Genomic DNA, 13,975 nt, shown 5'->3' with positions numbered 1-13,975 from the left:
CAAGTGAAGTGGGGTCCTCCTTCTTGCATTGGCCAGCCCCATCACCCTCAGTCTCCTCACAAGACTCCCCAGTCCCAGCTTCTCTGCCACACCTTGGTGTCAAAAGTAATCTGGGAGGTGTCCTGTTTCCATACTATGTGGAGAGGGAAGGAATGCAATGACCCTGTCCTACTGGACCAGCAGGACTTTGGGCACTTCCTGGCCCCAAAGCCACCTTGTCCCACTTGTGATTTATGTAGTTTGAATCAAGCATTCAGCTTGTTCTTGGCTCTCAGTCTCTCTGGGCTTGGAGCCCTTGTGCCTTCAAGTCCCTCTCCCAATCCATAAACTCCCTTCTTGCTTCTGTCCCTCGGGGGTCTCGAATCCAGGGCCCTGGGCTTGGCATACTCGCAGTCTATCTGCTAAGTCACAGCAGCAGACCCTCAGACCCTAGACATCTGGCTCAGGTTCCAATCTTGGGACTCTTATGCCTGTACCTTCTGGTCTGTTCCTCTGATGAGAGTATCTCTCTCTCTTTCAGGATGTCCAGCAGCCTGTTATGCAGCCTCCTTGTCTCCCCTTATAGCTGCTTTTTGTCCACCAGGTGTTTGATGAACCAAAATTCCAATTTAGGCTCGTCCTGACCTCAAGGTAAATGGACACAGTCAACATCAAAGGTTTCGCCCCTCAAGCTTGCCACTCAAACCAAAAATACCAACGCTTTGGGTCTGCTCACTTCATCTGCAGAGGCCTTCCTCAGTCCATCAAGGGTGAACCATACTCTTCTGCAGTCTGGGCTTGACTGATCCGTTCCCTCCTGGGTAGGCTTTTATACTCGCTAGCCCTTTCCATTACATGATCCCTTCTGCTCCACTCTGGCTGCCTCTGAAATCTCTATGGTAGTGGTGAGCTTGCTACTTGGATCCCCTTGTCTCCTTTTGAGCTCCCCTTCAGGCTTCTGGCTCCTACTGACCCAAAAAGTTTTGAGTCATAATGGGGCCATGCCAGCTTTCTGGACTTTTCCATCTCTTCTCTGTAACAGGGATTTAACTTCCTGTTACAGGCAGGAACCCTCTTTTTATTCTGAATTTGCACATTTCTTAGTACAAGGAGATCCTGGGCTTTGACTTGGCCTCTTAGCAGTGACTACAATATGGATACTAAATAATAACACTCTTAAGGGAGTGAATACTTAAGACCCTGTTTTATAAAAATGTATAGGCCTCCCAACTCTGAATACACAGTCAGAACCACTAATGAATTATTTCTTAACTGACTGGCTGGATTGTGGATAAGATACACACCTGACAGTTTTTGTGGATGATCTGTGACAAAGCTTGACACGTGTGCATCTCATGGGAAAAGATTCAGATGTAGCCCTTCATCAGCTCTTATTGTATTAACATATTAGGCAAATAACATTTGACTAGTGTATATATATTGGTATATGACATACCGGAAAGGCTTATTTGTAGGTAATAGCACTAACAATAAGGGCATTCTTCTGTCACAGAGCGATAAGTCTTCCCTTCCATCATGGTCACATGGGCTTTCTCTATTCTCCTGTCAGCACACATATAATTAAAGCAATCTAATGTCAAGGAATTGAATAAAGAAGTTTCATATAAAATGAAGATCTTTTCTACCCCACATGAAAAAAATAGTAGCTACTGAAGGTTGAATTACCTAATTGTAACTGTCTCTGGTCCCAATGTTATGAGAAATGTTATTGTCCTGACAGTTCATTCAAGGTTGCCCATACTACCATATGCTGCCCATACTTTTTGTGTTCCATATACTAGTAGATTTGTTTTTCTTTTGCCTTGGTACCTCTCACAGCTTCCTCATGCTGAGAAAAATTCCTCTGATTGCAGAATGCCAGTACAAAACTTATGCACTGAAGAGCCACTGAGCCCTCAAAATAAGGTTTACAGGGTAAACAGGCTTTGTACAGATCCACTGCAAGGGAAGGAATTTCATCTTCTCTGCCTACGATGGGTTTTTTTTATTGCCATGTAAGCTGTAATCAGCTCAACATTCTCCACCTTTGGTGCGAGCACCAGGACACACAGATTTAGACCTGAACCATTAGAAGCAGATCCCGTATCCATTAAGTGTTTTGCACGGGAAGACAGGTGGGAACAACTGTTTTCCCAAAGCTGCCTGTTCTATGGAGGAGAAAGACTGGAGAATCCACACATTTTCTAAAGGCTGCTGCACAGCCAAGAAAGATATGGCAGAGCATGGGTTTGCGCTGCTCCCAGCGAATATGGTCCCGTAAGTCCGGCCCAGGTCTCTCCTAGGAGAACTTCAGCATCAGTATCTTTTCTGATTCTTGTTGAGGGATGGTCTTAGGCTTCTTATTTTCAAAAGGATTAGGTAGCACACAAGTACCTGCTTTGGTAATGAGTCTTCCAAGTTCAAAAAGGGATGAGACAAATGTATGGATGATGGATAATAGCCATTGGAAAGAAAAGTTGGAGATGTTTCCTCTGGCATCTCTAGACTAATAATGGTGGATGCCAGGGAGGGTATAGAATAGGGGATAGACCACTCTAGATATATCCAGTTCAATGCTCTCCCTCTAGAGCAACCACTCCTGCCACTGTTGAAGACAGGATAATGGGCTAGACAGAACATTGGTCTGCCCCAGTATGGCACTTATGCTCTTATGTTCCAGTCATGTAACCAGAGTACAGCTGGCAATTCAGGAATGAATCACAAAGTTTTAGCTCTCTTGCTTAAATGAAAAACCTGGAAAAAAAAAAAAAACACTTGAGGTTTAACAGAACTTTTAATTTCTTTAAATACTTTTCAAGACAATGAATTACATTTATGTAAAATGGCCTCAGAACATCATTAACTGTTAAAACTATTCAACAGAAAAAAATTGCCCAACTCTAAATTTGATACCTTGAAGGTGAAGAAACCAAATTCTTGCAGTATTCTGTGAGTTATTGTACAATACTGTTAGTATTGTAACTGGCCCATAACAGTGCCTCTTCTGCCCTCTCCCCCACTATGTCCTGACCCATCCTTTCAAATTCTAGACTGGAAAAATCTATCCTCACAATATTAGTGTTTGTTATTGTTGCATTCATAAAACTTACCCTAGTCCTGTACTGACTTCAAAATGTTGTTCAGGTCCTCAAGGTCAATGAAAACTTTAAGCTGAACATAAAACTATTGGTTTCAAAAGTTGAATAGCTCACTTTTGCTTTCCACAGAGACAGGCACATCCAAAGTGAAAAAGCAAATTAATTTAGTGAATATGTAAAATTATATTACTTTTAACAAAGGAAAAATTAAAGAAATATGTCTTCTGTAAAAAAGTGATATAGAATAGATATTTCTCCCAGCTGTTTCATTGTTGAGAGGTTAAGCATAGTTTTTGTTTCCTTGCACATAAATATTATATACCATATCAAGAGAATCATAGATGAACACTGACATAATTGAAAGATTGAATTTGATTAAGGCAATCTAATGAGACAGAGCAAAAAGCAACCATTTGAAGGATGGCAGCTTTAAGCTTCAGGTAAGATACAGCAAGAAAAAGGCAGAGATTACTCATTTTAAAAAATGTTTACAATATAGGATTAGGATATTTCTTTCCAAAAACTCTGTTTATATCCACATGCCAAAGAATAGTCTATTAATATTGATAGCAAATTATAATGATACTGATAGGATTTTTCGTGTTTTCTGATGATCTGTTTTCACAATGTATATAACATAATTGTTTTCCCAGACAGCCTCAATGGAATGTTGCTTTTTTGCATACAGATGGAAATTCAATTGATGCAGTTTTTTGCAGTGTTTCTGCTGGTTCACTCTGAAGTCCCATCTAAGATTTTTCTATGGAAAAAACTGGATATACTATAATACAGCGTCAGCAGAAAGAAAGATATGACCCTAAAATTTGAGTAGGGAAATAATGAGAAATGATTGTCTGATGGCTATGAAGAGACATAGATAATCTCTTTGTTCTCCCTTTCACCAGTGTGTGCTACTTACTGGTGAAAGACCAGTTGGTTTGAGAGAGGACAGAGGTAGTTAGCTATCAGTATGAAGTCAAGCAAAAGGCAGAGTTGTTTTACACCTTATAGCCTAACTAAATCAGATATAATATAAGCTTTTGTGAGCCTGAGCTCACATCATCAGATGCATCTGGTGAAAGACTGGATTTATGACATTCTTTAGATTCATATGCCAACTGATAATGCATTTAACTAAGTGAGCCTGGGCTCACTAAAGCTTATGCTATACATCTCTGGTTTAGTCTATAATGTACATTCAAGCCACTTTGTAGCATCCTTGATTTATATTATAGTTGTGTGCAGGTCCACTGAAATCAGTGCAATTCCACTAGCCTACATCAGGACCCAAGTGGGGCTAAACATCTCTAGAAACTCTGAACCTTGCAAGGGAAAATTTCTTGCCTTAGTCTGTATTTCCATTGTGTTTCTCAGGAATAGACCTGAAGAACAAACATTTATTCCATCTAAGCTCTTGTTTTATATATACACCAACCCTGAAGAACTTAAAGGTTAAAATAATGATTGGTCTAGAACAATGTCCAGACAAATTGGTCCATGAGTTTAGTCAGGGTGATCCCTGGTGTCTGAAAATACCAAAATGGAGGCAAATGATGCTCAAATGAATGCACTTAGTTAAAAACAGTGATTATGGTCAATCCCAGTCTTACTGGTGAGTGTGGCATTTGAAGTGAGAAAGGTTAACGACAGAACTGTGAATACCACTGGTCAGTATAACTGTAAGAGATGGTGAAGATGACACAATGAATCCATAAAAATGCTAACTCTCAGCTAATAACTTCTGGTTCTTTATAGAGTATTCTAGCGCATTGCCATTCTGCAGTAAGTCCTGTTCTATCAAAAAGTTATATGAGTACTGCTGAGATTCATAGTAATGGTATGTCCATTTTTGCTGGTACTATGCACCATCTTGTGGCTAGCAATAAAACATCAGAATACCTTCCAAAGTATCCCTCTTCTTATTAAGTGTTTTTCCTACTAAAAAAAGAGGATGTATCATCTGTACACACAGATAAAATACACTTCTGCAGTGCAAATAAAATACCTGCTGGATTGGCAAACCAAATACCTTGTGCACCATCAAAAGGGAAGGACATTATTATAAACCAAGCATGTTGGGTGCAGGTCCTGTAATGCATACAGATTGCTTCCCTTCTCTGCCTGTAACACATGGATAACATAGGACTCATCAACATAAAAGGAACATTTTCAAGTGTCTAGGATAAAATAGACCTTTTTAGGTTTAAAATAGGCAAAAATAGCCATGAGTGGCCTGATCTCCATGATACTTTCTGCCCCAAAAGATCTTTGTTATTGGTTATTATACCTACTGTCTTTTTCATAGAATCCTTCAGCTATCTTTAAAGAAACCTTAAGAGAAGGAGTTAAAGGTTTCATCATCAGTACTGACACCTTTAAATAAAGATGACCTAAAATACCCTCACATTAACAACAGACATCAAAACTGCATCTTTAATATAGAAAAGGTTATTTTAATTAGGTTCCTTTAAATGCAGATTTTGATTCACATAGGAAGGCATATCTCCCCTGCCTCAAAGGGTTAATAATCTTAGGGAGAGATTTTATTACTAAAGGAGGATAAAGGAGTGAGTTGCATAAATCCCAATGATTTTTAAATGGCATCTACATCCCATAGCCTCATTTGAAAATCCCAACTAACATTTCTAATATGAATATAAAAATGCCGATTATGCCATAACTGTTTGCTATAGGAATTCTTCCATCAAGGCAACTCTTAATGGGCAGCTCAGAAGCAGAGACATGGACTACTGGGATTAGTTGTCAGTTCCCATATAGCAATTCCTATGTAGGCTTTAGGTGAATATCCATCCTCCTTTCCTCATCCCCCATGAAGGTACTGGAGTTTTCAATGGCCACAAACCTAGTTCCTGACACACATTCTTCCTCTACACTAAGGGCTGTATCACACATTCACTTGCAATAGCTGCAAATCACTGAAATATAGGGACCTATTGAAGTTAACGTATAGTAGGAGATAGCCCTCACCTAAAAATTCTGCAACACCCGGAGGGTACTTACCACATGCTAGACTTCTTGAGCATGCATCTGCTCACTTCTTAACTGCACTTAGTAAGTAAATGGAACATGTGATGCCACCCTAACACTGGTCAAGCTTCCCAGAAGCTATGCTCTTAAGTGCACAAGATTTCCACAGTAAAACTTCCCATCCATGGGCAGTGGTCCCACCCAATGGGCACATCTATATGTGGGAATTAATGCACAGCAATAAACTCTGACATAGTTTGCACAGGAGTTTATTGCTCCCAGGCACCATGTTTTCATGTGCACCTGGGACCACAACATGTTGAGCCAGGTCAGAGCAGCCCTGGCTGGCAAGGGGCCCTGGGGATCAGCCTGCCAGCCTGGGGTTACTCTAACATGGCTCAATGTGCTGCGGAGGGGCTGGTTGGGCCACAAGGGTGCTTCAGTATGGAGCTGGTCAGCAGGCAGCCCTTGCACTGAAGCACCCTTGTGCCCCAGCCAGCATCTACCTGTGTGTTGCTGTAGAGTAAAACACTCTGCCGTAGGGTAGCACTTGTATTTACAAGTACTAACCTGCAGCAAAGTTAATTAGTTTACTCCATCCTAACAGCATGGCACATGTAGACATTGGGACATTTACTGCACAGCTAATTAGGCAGCTCCACAGTAAACATCTCACATAGATGTGTCCAGTTAGGTTCCTCATTTGGTTTTCTTTACTTGTGGTCATGGCAGAAGGTTTTGTCCCTAGATAAAACGCATCAAGTCTATTCCACTCCTCTAAAAATACTGAATATATATAAGTACACTGTACCTCAAAACATACTACATACGAAGATGTTACAAGTTAAAAGCTTCCTGTGCTCAATTTTAACAGAAAAGATGGCACCACCACAGGTTGGGCCCTCATCATCCATAACTGCACCACAAGAAAGTGAAGAGCAGCTGAACACAAGGATGATGGCCAAGAGAGTGAAAATCATTGCTGAATTAATGCAGACAGAAAAAGACTATCTCAATGACCTGGAGCTGTCCATCAGAGAAGTAGTTCAACCACTGAGAAACAAAGAGGTGAGAGAGACAGAGTGATTTTTTTTCAAAGGGGCAGGGTGGAATATTGACAGAAAGGTCTGAGCACATTGGCACTGCAGTCGTCCAAAGTGTCTGTCATGAATGCTCTTCCAGAACTGGCTTTTTGGAGAAGGGCCTGAGGGATTCCAGCAAGGAAAGCAAGCAGGAGCACATGCATGCTGAGTGTGCAACAAGTTGTAGCAGAAAAATGTATGAATGCCACATACCACGGTTATATTCCAACATTGCAGTCCTCCATGTTGGCCATTTCCACTACCACATCTTAGAGCCAATTTATATCAGGTATTTGTCTTAAGCCACCTGAACTGTGGATATAGGGTTCCATGTGAAACAGCTTAAAACACTGTTTGGCTGTCAGAGCCAAACAAAGTTTTAACGCGCTTGCTTATGTCAATACTGTCCTCACCTAATTTCAGATATTACATGTCCTTTCTTTGTAGCCAGCCAACTTCCTTACAATTTAAACTCCAGCAGAAGTTTGATGCCTTTTCTTGTTTCTAAAAGCTTCCTTTAACTAGTTCCAACCTACATTGTCAGACTTGGCATATATGCCCTAGCTTATCTACACTGCTCCTCTGGCAAGTTCCAGAGCTTCTCTAAGAAGTGTATCTAAGAAGTTTGTCACTCACACCCAGCCTGTAGGTACTAATGCACCAAAATCAGGTTACAGTGGAGCACATCTACATGTGCATTTGCTGCGGCACCAATTTACTCGCTAGTAAATTACTCGCAAATGAACAGTGCTGGGCAAGTGTCTACACATTCAAGGAAGTGGGAGAAGATTTGCTGCCAATCTGGTCCCACTTCCCAGGGCTCTGCAATGGGCCTCTGCTGCCACTGGCATGGGTGAGCTCCAGGCTCTGGCTGCAGCAGCTGGCAGCCCTCTTCAAAAGTCAGCCCTGTTTGCTGCTCTCTGGCCAGCCACTTCCCTGGGCAGGAGCAGCATGGCCAGCAAAGGGACAGCATGTGGCAGCACTCTTTTCACTCCCTCAGGGAGGAGCTGGCACTGTTGGCAGCCAGGGGTGCCATGGTCAGCCATGCCTCGTGGCACTGGCTGGAGCTGTGGAGCTGGTGTGGCAGGTGCTGGCTCTCTAAGCTGCTGGTGGAGGGAATAGCTGGAAAGCCAAGTGGGACAGGCTGCTGGATGCCCACAGGGCCCTCCCCTGATGACGTCACCATGGGTTCCAGGCTGGGATGTGGTCTCAGGCAACCTGCCTGTGCTGTTGTAAACAGCATGGCTATGGCCTGGGTCCTGGCTGGGGCATGAGAATGAGAATGTCTGTCAGTTGCTGCATAAAGGGCATGGATTTACAGGCACTCCCCAACCAATGACTGTGGTTGGTGATGGCAACCCACTGTGCCCACAAGGCCTTGACCTTTATGCAGCACTGCAATGCTGACCAGTTGTGTCCATGCTTCTGCATCTGTGGGTCTATTCCAGACAGGGAGCCACCCGGCTGCCAGTGGGGTAGAGGGGAAACTAACTCTGCCCCCCGCTGCCTCAGGGGTCATGGTGCCCCCTGCTGTAGCAGCAAGGTGGGGAGTGCGGGCAGCCCCGGCTTGAGTCCCTGCCGGTGGCACAGGGAGGGGGAATTAAACCCCTCTGTGTACAGTTAAGCATGGGTTGGCCTTGCCTGCCAGCACAACTTCCCTGCAGGCAAGGGCCAGCTCTAGTGCCCCCTGCACCTGGCCTGAGCAACTGCAGGCATGCGCCCGTATTGTCTCAGTCCAGAGAGCATGTCTGTCTTGTTATAAATTGCTTCAGCCTCGGCTGGTTAGACTAACCTGCAAAGGTTGAATCAGTTCAGGCTCCGGCTTTTTGAATGTCTGTCCCTAGCCTGAGGCCTGAGGCAGGGGCTGCTACAGAGGCAGCCCAACCCTGGGGTAGGAGAGGCTTCCAGCCCAAAGCCCTGGGGCTAGCCTGAGGCTGGCTCCCTAGTAGCAGGGCTGACCTAGCCGCAAATTTGCTTCCAGGTTGCGTCTAGGTGTGTGTTACTGCACAGTAACTAATTGCAAGTAAATTTGATACCTGCATTTGCAGTTATCACGTTTACTCACAATTGAGGGGGTTTACTGTGCAATAATCATGTACACATGTAGGTGTGCGCACTTACTGCACAGTAAATTATGCTACTGCGCAGTTAAATGTCTTGTGTAGATGCGCCTACTGAGCAGATGTGGCTGAGCAGAGTACGCTACTCAGCATCATTTGGGAGCTTGACGCAGAGTGTAAATACGCTTTTAGAAGATATGCCTTTAGACTTGTCTAGCTCCAGTTAGTTAGCACTTGTCTCCAACCTAAATTACCACTAAGCTATGCCAGTGTTAATGCATAAGCTTCCTCCTCCTAAATCCTGGCATCTGCTTCTCACCATCTGACTGAAAACATATTTAGTTTTGTTTCCTGCTATCATTATTAGTTATGCCCATGTGCTTACTCTAGCCTTGGTCATTGTATGCTCATATATTTCTGAATTCCACATACACACTACATTGTGTGAGATATCAGAAATCCACTAATAAAAGAAGGATAATAGCCTCCAACACAAACAAGTAATAGGTCAAAATCTGGCATTTTTTATTTAACACACAGTCTACATTTTGGGGGTGAGGGAGGAGTTGAAGCTTCTAAGCCTGTCATATGCTTTTAAGACTATTTTTTAGGCAAATAACTGTATTCAAAAGCCATAGAAACTTTCAGGATATGGTGCTTCAACAGGAAAACAGTTAAAGGAAACTAAAAACATCTAGAGATGAATCTGTTTCACATTTCCTAATGGAGCAAGTTTTGTTAACCTCTATAATGAAAAATTAACTACTCTAGTAATTAAGACATACTGTTGATTCTAGTACAATAATATGCAATTCAATTCTCCTGAACTCCTTCTGTGAGCTGCTCTGTAAATATACAATTCTGTTACTAATGAATAGGCATGTTCAGAGGAACTAACATGTCTGCCAGATTCTGCACTGCCTTTGGTTTTCAGTTGTACCACATATGGAGTATCTCTAATTGTTTCATAAACTTAATCAGTTTCCCTCTGTGCATGGAAACAAATGACCAGTATGAAAACTGTGTTTGCCAAAATGTTTTAATTTGCTTGAAAGGAAGCAGGACAGTATTTTGAATAAACATGGAGGCAAGGATTTCTTAGGGTGATATTGGATCAACTGTGTAGTTGGGATAAAGTTAGACAAGCTTTCCAATGCAAGATAGTCTTCATCAGGTCTCTGATTACAGGAACCCTAAAAATTCACGAAATATTCTGTATTTTTGTATAGCTTTATCCCAACTACATAGTTGGTCCAATAAAAGGTATCACCCTACAGAATCCTTGCCTCTTACATAATTTCTCGACCATCACAGCTAGAAAACATCACTCCTACACTACTAATAAACAAGGACAAATTTTCTGTTGGCATGAAGTGATATAGCTTATTGACACAGATAAGCGATACCAGTTTGCACCAGCAAAGTTTTTGGCTGATATGTTACATCAATGATCTTGATTGGAAATCTGCCTGTTTTAGCCAAAATATAGTGCCATCATTTTACTACTCCTCAGATTTATCTGTCACTTTACATAAAATAGTCTCTTCTATCCCACAAAGGCTACTTGCTTATATGGCTCTGGAATAACCAGGGATTAGTTTATGTACCAATTTATGCAGCCTCCACAGGTGATCAAGGGGGTCACATTCTCTCTCATAACTGCCACTTACAGTTGTTAAGTCCTTTTTATCTGTGGGGGAATAAGCATTTTATCTGTCTAAAGATCTTTCTTTAGCTAACTGACACTATTTTCTTTTCTTTAAGACAAACACATTCTCTTTATGGATACATCAAAATAAGATTAAATACATTTGGTAGTAGCCCCATTTGGTTCAGCCCAGTGATACCACTTTTAAAAACTATGCATGTGACCTTTAAATCACAACAAGGATGTTTACCTGGGCTTTAGTAAAAGTGGCATTTCCTGGAGTGTAGCACAGCAGGCTTAGCGAGAGGAAGTCTACAGTATACAAAGTCCCTTCTTATTGTTCTCTCAATTGCTGCTTAATATTTGTGTTTCATCAGATTGGTAGGTTTGACGTGGATGGCTTGTTTAGCAACATTGAATCAGTCCATCAAATATCAGCCAAACTGCTGTCTTTGTTGGAAGAAGCCACAGCAGACGTGCAACCAACCATGCAAGTAATTGGTATGTTTACTGTCTTCTTGAGTTCTACAAAACTGCATGAAAGGATAATATAACAACATTACTCCATTCCCAGCTCCCTTCAGCCTTCATTTTTTAAGCTGGTTCCAGTTCCACTAATTTACTGACTTCTGCAATAATACATGAACATCAGAATATGAAGTTTTTCCGGTATCTGTGCTATCCTCACATTAAAAAAGGCTTGACCCTACAGGTCTTACTCTTGCCTTACTTGATTTCAGCAAGGGGGCTTGAGTAGGAGCTGCAGAGCTGAACCCTGACTGGGATCCCTCAGGTACTACCTTTATTATTTTATTTGAATCCACTTTCTAACATCAAGGCAAATTCTCGTATTTTCTGTAAGTACTGCCACTCTTTCAGTAAAGACAAACAATACTGAAAAAATAACATTTTTTGAGAAAAGAAAGCATGAAGAAAGCCAAAACATTGCTATAATTTTGTATTTACTTGCAGCATATTATTCAGCTTGTAGATGTCTGTATGTGCTCTACAGAGCTCTAGAAAGGCCCTGGCCAACAAAGGAAATAAACTTGGAACTCAAGCTTTGTGGAAACTGGCAAGGTATCTCCCCTGCCCTATGGTTTGCAGACTTTTTCTAACAAATGGACTGTGATGGCATACACCTACCAATCACGTTATAAAGTTTGCATATAAATCTGAGGAATGTGTTAAATACATTTTTTGACTGTTGAAGTTATAGACATTAAGGGCCAATTTTGCCTCTGGAATCTTCTTAGTGCAATAGTATCGGAGGGAGTTGTTTTGCATCCACAAGGCGCAACACCTTGATGGGCGCTGAGATAAGAGTACTGAGCTGTAGCACCTGCTATGCTTCTAAAATGTGTAGCCAGTACTTCTTTCTGTGAAACTATGCTCATGCGTTCTGATAGCACCCTTCTTGGCAGTAAGTGCTCCCTGCAAATTATGATTGTCTCCTGAAAAAGTGCAGTGGTAGGGAGGAAGGGGCTCTTTGTGCTCTCTCCCCTCTGCAAAGCCAGCCACAATTTATTCCTAAATATGCAGACAATAATTTTATTGGATATCAACTGCAGCTCTGGGTAATATATGCTTATTGGTTTGTATAATTATATATTTTAAAAAATGAAATCTCTTTTCAATTTTGATTTAATTCTGGTAGCAAATCTTTTATTTTCTGCATTGATACCTCACTGATCTGAGAGAGCTGGGCCACAGATTTTTTTTATAGTAGCCAAGTTTTCGTATTAGTCAAAAATGTGTACAACATAAAAATGTGTTATAGAAGAAACATCCCTCTTTATTGTTAGAATAAATAAAGAGAGGTAACAAGTATTGCTATTCTGTTCTTGATCCTCTGAAAATCTGCCAAGTGGTTTCTGAGTATACAGATAGATTCTCTGCCCAGGAGCTCACCTTCTAGGGGTAGTAGAAGTGAGAAAGATATCAGTTAACAGGGTGAAAACTTCAAGGCAGAAATTGCATTTATCTTACTCATTTTTTTAGCATATAACAAAGTGATTGGGGCTGTGGACTCCATTATAATATTGGTAACTAGTAAAATGTAAATAGGCAGGGCTTACAATACCAGGTGGGACCTTGCAATTAAATTCATACTCTCAAATCTTTCTGTCCATCAGAATGAGTTCCATGGTCTTCAGTGAAATATTAGGCTTCTCACCATTGTTGATAACTGGAAAATATTGACCTGATGACATCAGACATGTCCAGAACATACATTTTTAGCCGGACTCCTACATCTTCCTTGGGTTTTTTTTTTTTATTATTATTTTCTTGTTAGCTTCTGTGATTAGGGCAAAAGAAGTTTTGGCTGAAGACATAACATTATCCAGTACCTAGCATTTGAAGCACCCAGTAGATTCTCCAGCAAAACTGGGGAATATCAAATTTGGTGCTCCTGATCATTCTAAGATAAAGAATAAGCTAGGGGAAGGGACTAAGAACACTTTCAAGCTTTCTTTATGTTTAATTTAAAAAGCAAAATGTCACAAGCCCATATATTTTTTCCAAACCCCTTGAAGGTCCTCTTTAGTGAAAGCTATGCACATAACTTAGGAGAAAGTGTATCTCCCTCCCATACTCAGTAGTCATGCAAGAAAAAAAGGATTATCAAAATGAGATTTTTTTTTTCTAACCTAGCCATATGTCTGAAATAACTTGATTACAGAAGCCTCTTGGGTTCACAAAAGAACCAAAAGAGATGTTACAATTCACCACTTGACTAGAAATATATTTTAAAGCAAATGAGACTTTGGAAAAGTATTAATTTTAGCAAGTCTGGAAAATGCTGTTAGTTACATTTCACTGAGCGTACACTATGGTGATTCATACACCTAGTAAGCAATACTGTATTCTTTCTGAGAATTGTTTTCTCTTCTCTGAAAGCAGTATGGACACAAGAGTTATCCATGAGAAGGTATGTCAGTCTTTCAGGGGTGGGGGTGGGGGTGGTGCTGCTGGAGAGGTGCAAAGCATCCTGGGATGTCCTGGAAGACCTGGTGGGACTCCACCCATGACTGGACCATGGGTATAGAGGGCTATACCCTGTACAGGAGGGATCGTGTTGACAAAAAGGGCGGGGGTGTAGCTCTCTATGTGAAGGAA

The 13,975-nt window shown here is 41.4% G+C and overlaps 1 protein-coding gene across 1 annotated transcript in view; it reads left to right on the top strand.

Moving 5' to 3' along the window:
* ARHGEF38 (Rho guanine nucleotide exchange factor 38) overlaps positions 1–13,975 on the top strand; it is a 50,242-nt gene that overhangs the window by 7,395 nt on the left and 28,872 nt on the right. The window contains exons 2-3 of the mRNA XM_019534152.1: positions 6,940–7,133; positions 11,233–11,356. Of these exons, the coding sequence (XP_019389697.1) occupies positions 6,940–7,133; positions 11,233–11,356 (318 nt within the window). The remainder of the gene's footprint in view (positions 1–6,939; positions 7,134–11,232; positions 11,357–13,975) is intronic.

The sequence above is a fragment of the Crocodylus porosus genome, unplaced genomic scaffold (assembly GCF_001723895.1).
Source record: "Crocodylus porosus isolate Cpor-Errol unplaced genomic scaffold, CroPor_comp1, whole genome shotgun sequence".
Classification (NCBI taxonomy): Eukaryota; Metazoa; Chordata; order Crocodylia; family Crocodylidae; genus Crocodylus; species Crocodylus porosus.
This window is presented reverse-complemented; position numbering and strand designations above follow the sequence as displayed.